The sequence below is a fragment of the Bos grunniens genome, chromosome 27, assembly GCF_055505025.1.
Source record: "Bos grunniens cultivar Pamir isolate PY7600 chromosome 27, Bosgru_T2T1.0, whole genome shotgun sequence".
Lineage (NCBI taxonomy): Eukaryota > Metazoa > Chordata > Mammalia > Artiodactyla > Bovidae > Bos > Bos grunniens.
Window position 1 is genome coordinate 7,267,389 of NC_141191.1, and position 3,035 is coordinate 7,270,423.

At 43.3% G+C, this 3,035-nt stretch overlaps 1 protein-coding gene across 2 annotated transcripts; it reads right to left on the minus strand.

Annotated features, from left to right (window-relative positions):
• Nucleotides 1–200: 200 nt before the first annotated feature.
• Nucleotides 201–1,789, minus strand: LOC147343440 (beta-defensin 103A-like). Of its 2 annotated transcripts, none has more exons than XM_086379782.1 (3): nucleotides 1,643–1,789; nucleotides 1,219–1,381; nucleotides 201–558 (listed from the first exon to the last, which is right to left on the minus strand). In XM_086379782.1, exons 2-3 carry the CDS (start codon nucleotides 1,274–1,276, stop codon nucleotides 413–415), a joined length of 204 nt encoding a protein of 67 aa, XP_086235908.1. In that variant the 5' UTR covers nucleotides 1,277–1,381; nucleotides 1,643–1,789; the 3' UTR covers nucleotides 201–412. The 2 variants fall into 2 exon arrangements, with proteins under 2 accessions (XP_086235908.1, XP_086235909.1); XM_086379783.1 differs by having other exon boundaries at nucleotides 1,487–1,763.
• Nucleotides 1,790–3,035: the final 1,246 nt, after the last annotated feature.

The window sequence follows — 3,035 nt, forward strand, 5'->3', positions numbered from 1 at the left end:
CTGAAGTTTCAGAGATGGATTTGGTGGGGAGATGCTATGACAGATGGACAGACTGCAAAGCTCAGATGGGTGACAGAAGGCAAAGGAAGTGTTTTAGAAAGAACAAGTGATCCAGTGTCACTGGTGATGGAGGGGGTGGTGAAAGCTGTGAAAGAGGAGTAAAATCTAGCAATCTTTGGAACATCAGTTTGGACCCTCTCACTATGGATTATACTTTATTTGAATTAAAGGTGAGTCATTAACACTTTCTAAGTTGCCTGTTTGGTAACAACTAGCACAATAAACAGAATGTTAAAAAATAATAATGATAATAATCAAGCTTCTAATTTTTTGTAGAAAGTCTTTAATTTGAATGGCTTCTGGAGGAGGCATTTTCACGCTTTGTGACATTCTCCTTGTATTTCTGGATTTTTCATTTCTTCTTCCGGCAGCATTTTCGGCCCCTCAGTGAACAGCGGCCTATCTGTTCCTCCTTTGGAAGGCAGCCAATCAGAGCACACCGGCCGCTTCTTATTTTGCAATAATACCTTTGTAACCCGCTTATGATGCCGCCGTTGCCTGCAGGAGAGAAACGAAGCACACGGGAAGGTTTTAGGAAGGCCGTGGTACAAGTCCAAGGCTTTTGGAATCCCTCTAATAAGTTATCTGGTGCCATTTTTTATTCTTTTATGTCTTTTTCCTTTTTCTTTACCATCTGGAGTAAAGAAGAAGGTGGGGCTAGCTACTAACAATGTGTCTGTGGGTTTGGCTCAGCTGAGAAAGTGGCATGACCATGGCAGCCCCCTTGTGAACTGACCCCTGGGAGGCAGGGGCTGCAATGGTCCCCCGGGCCCTTAAGAGGCCGAAAGACTGTACCTCCAACCACTAAACTAATAAAAGGGAATCTGTGCTTCTGTCCTCAGATGAAGTTCATTTTTCCTGTTGGTAGGAAAGATTTACATCACTTTCTTCCTGTCTCATGAACAGGTATAACAATTCTCCCATGGAGGGATGGTTTGTGAGCTGATTAGTCTCTTAAGAGTGAATCAGAAGGGATGGAGACCCTGCTTTGACGTTCTTGATGATCTTTGTCAAGAAAAACAAAAACAAAAACTGGTAATGTCTAGTTCCCAGACAATAAATCTACTTTATCTAAAATTCCCAAATGAATGGAGAGGGCTGACTCTGAATGACAAATTCTCAATCCGTTCAGCCCTCTCATTTCCCAGTGCATCTTACCTGGAATAGGCAGCAAGAACAAGAAGAGCAACGCAAAGAGAAGGTAGTAGAGCCTCATGGCTGCTGGCTTCCCAGCTGAGACTGGACAGGATGGTGTGGTCGCTCACTTTATAAAGGCTCCAGGTCCGCAGCCATAGGGAGAAGCATTCAGCAGCTGCAATTCCTGTAATATTATAGTGATGACAATATGACGTATTTCCTGATGCTTCATGCCAAGGTTCCTTACAAAGCAGACCACGCCCATTCCCCCCAGGAGTTAATTACAAACCTAAGGGAGATTCAGAGCTTGATGTGAACATAGGGCTATTCTGATGCCTCTGAACTCTGGGTGCTCCTGTAGGGCTGGCTCATGTCTGGCTGTCTGAGATGGGAAAGATCTGCCCACTCCTGGATGCAGTCCTGGGGGGTGTAGCTGGGAGCTCACCTGTGCCCACTTGGTTCTTCTAAGCTTTTGCCTTCTTTCTAAAGTCCTGAGAGAGCCTGAACCCCATCAGTCCAGTCCAAGACTGGTGTATTCAGAATCTAGGTGTAAACTGGGGCTGGGTCACGCCCTGAACCTGCATGGATACGCCCAAAATGGGTTCAGCTTTTAAGTAGTGTGGGAAGGGAGGGAAAATGGGCTGCATTCCAGAGACCCTGCCCTGTGTCTTTGGCCTGTGATGAAGTGTGACATCTCAGGTCAAACATAGCTTACACTTTGCTGTGTTCTGAAAACCACCAAATTCGTGAGTCAGGAAGGTGTCTCATTTTCCCTCATCAGAGACAGATGGATGATGTAATTTATAGGCAGGTGTTTCCTCACTGATAGTGTCACTCTCTCTACAAAAGAGGGGCTTCGGAAGACACCCGGGCTTACGACACCTGGTTACAGCTGGCTCGTGACATACAAGGAAGTCGAGGATCTGGGATTTCCACTAGATACAGATTCAATGTTTAGGAAGCCAACTGCCTTTACAAAAAATTATTAGGCTTAATTAAATGTTATGGAATCTAACAAGGGGGTTATACTCAAGAGGTCATTTTCTTGGAAGCTGAAGTCCCCATGGAGGTGGTTGGCTATTACTTTGTGTGAAAGCAATTGTAACGGATCCACCAGAGTTCTGGGGTGAACCCCAGGGTCTAGGACTGTAGGTTCAGACTCCTGTTGTACCTATTGGATTCTGTAAGCAAACTCTGGACTCCTATCATAGATAAAGTACCATGGGCTTGGGGTAGGTGAGGGGATAGAAAGGTGAAATACAGAGGGGCCACTTCTGCCTCTTTCTCTCAGGGAATTCCCATGTAGACTGACACAGAGCCAAGTCAACCATAGAGAGTGGATTTTGACAAAGGGCCGTAATAGGGGTTAAAGCACAGGGCTATGGAAATGCAGAAGAAATGTAATTCATACAGAAAGGCAAGTTTGAATCAAAGGTTTAAGAAGAATTTGGAGTTATAGACACTTTATATCTTTAAAACGTAACTTTCCTCATCAGGTCAGAATATGAGACAAAGTAGACATTTTTATTTTAATTAATTGAACTATAGTTGATGTACAATATTATATATTACAGATGTACAATATTGAGATTCATGCCTTTAAAACTATAACATATTGGCTATATTCCCCATGTTGTACAATATTTCTTTGTAGCTTATTTTATACATAATAGTTCGCAGCTCTTACTCCCCTAGCCCTATGTTGGCCTCTGCTCCTTCCTCACCACAATGGTAGCCACAAGTTTGTTCCTTATATCTGTGAGTCTTCTTTTTTTTTTTTAGTTATGTTTACTAGTTTGTTACATTTTTTAGATTCCATGTTTACCCAATTTCATACA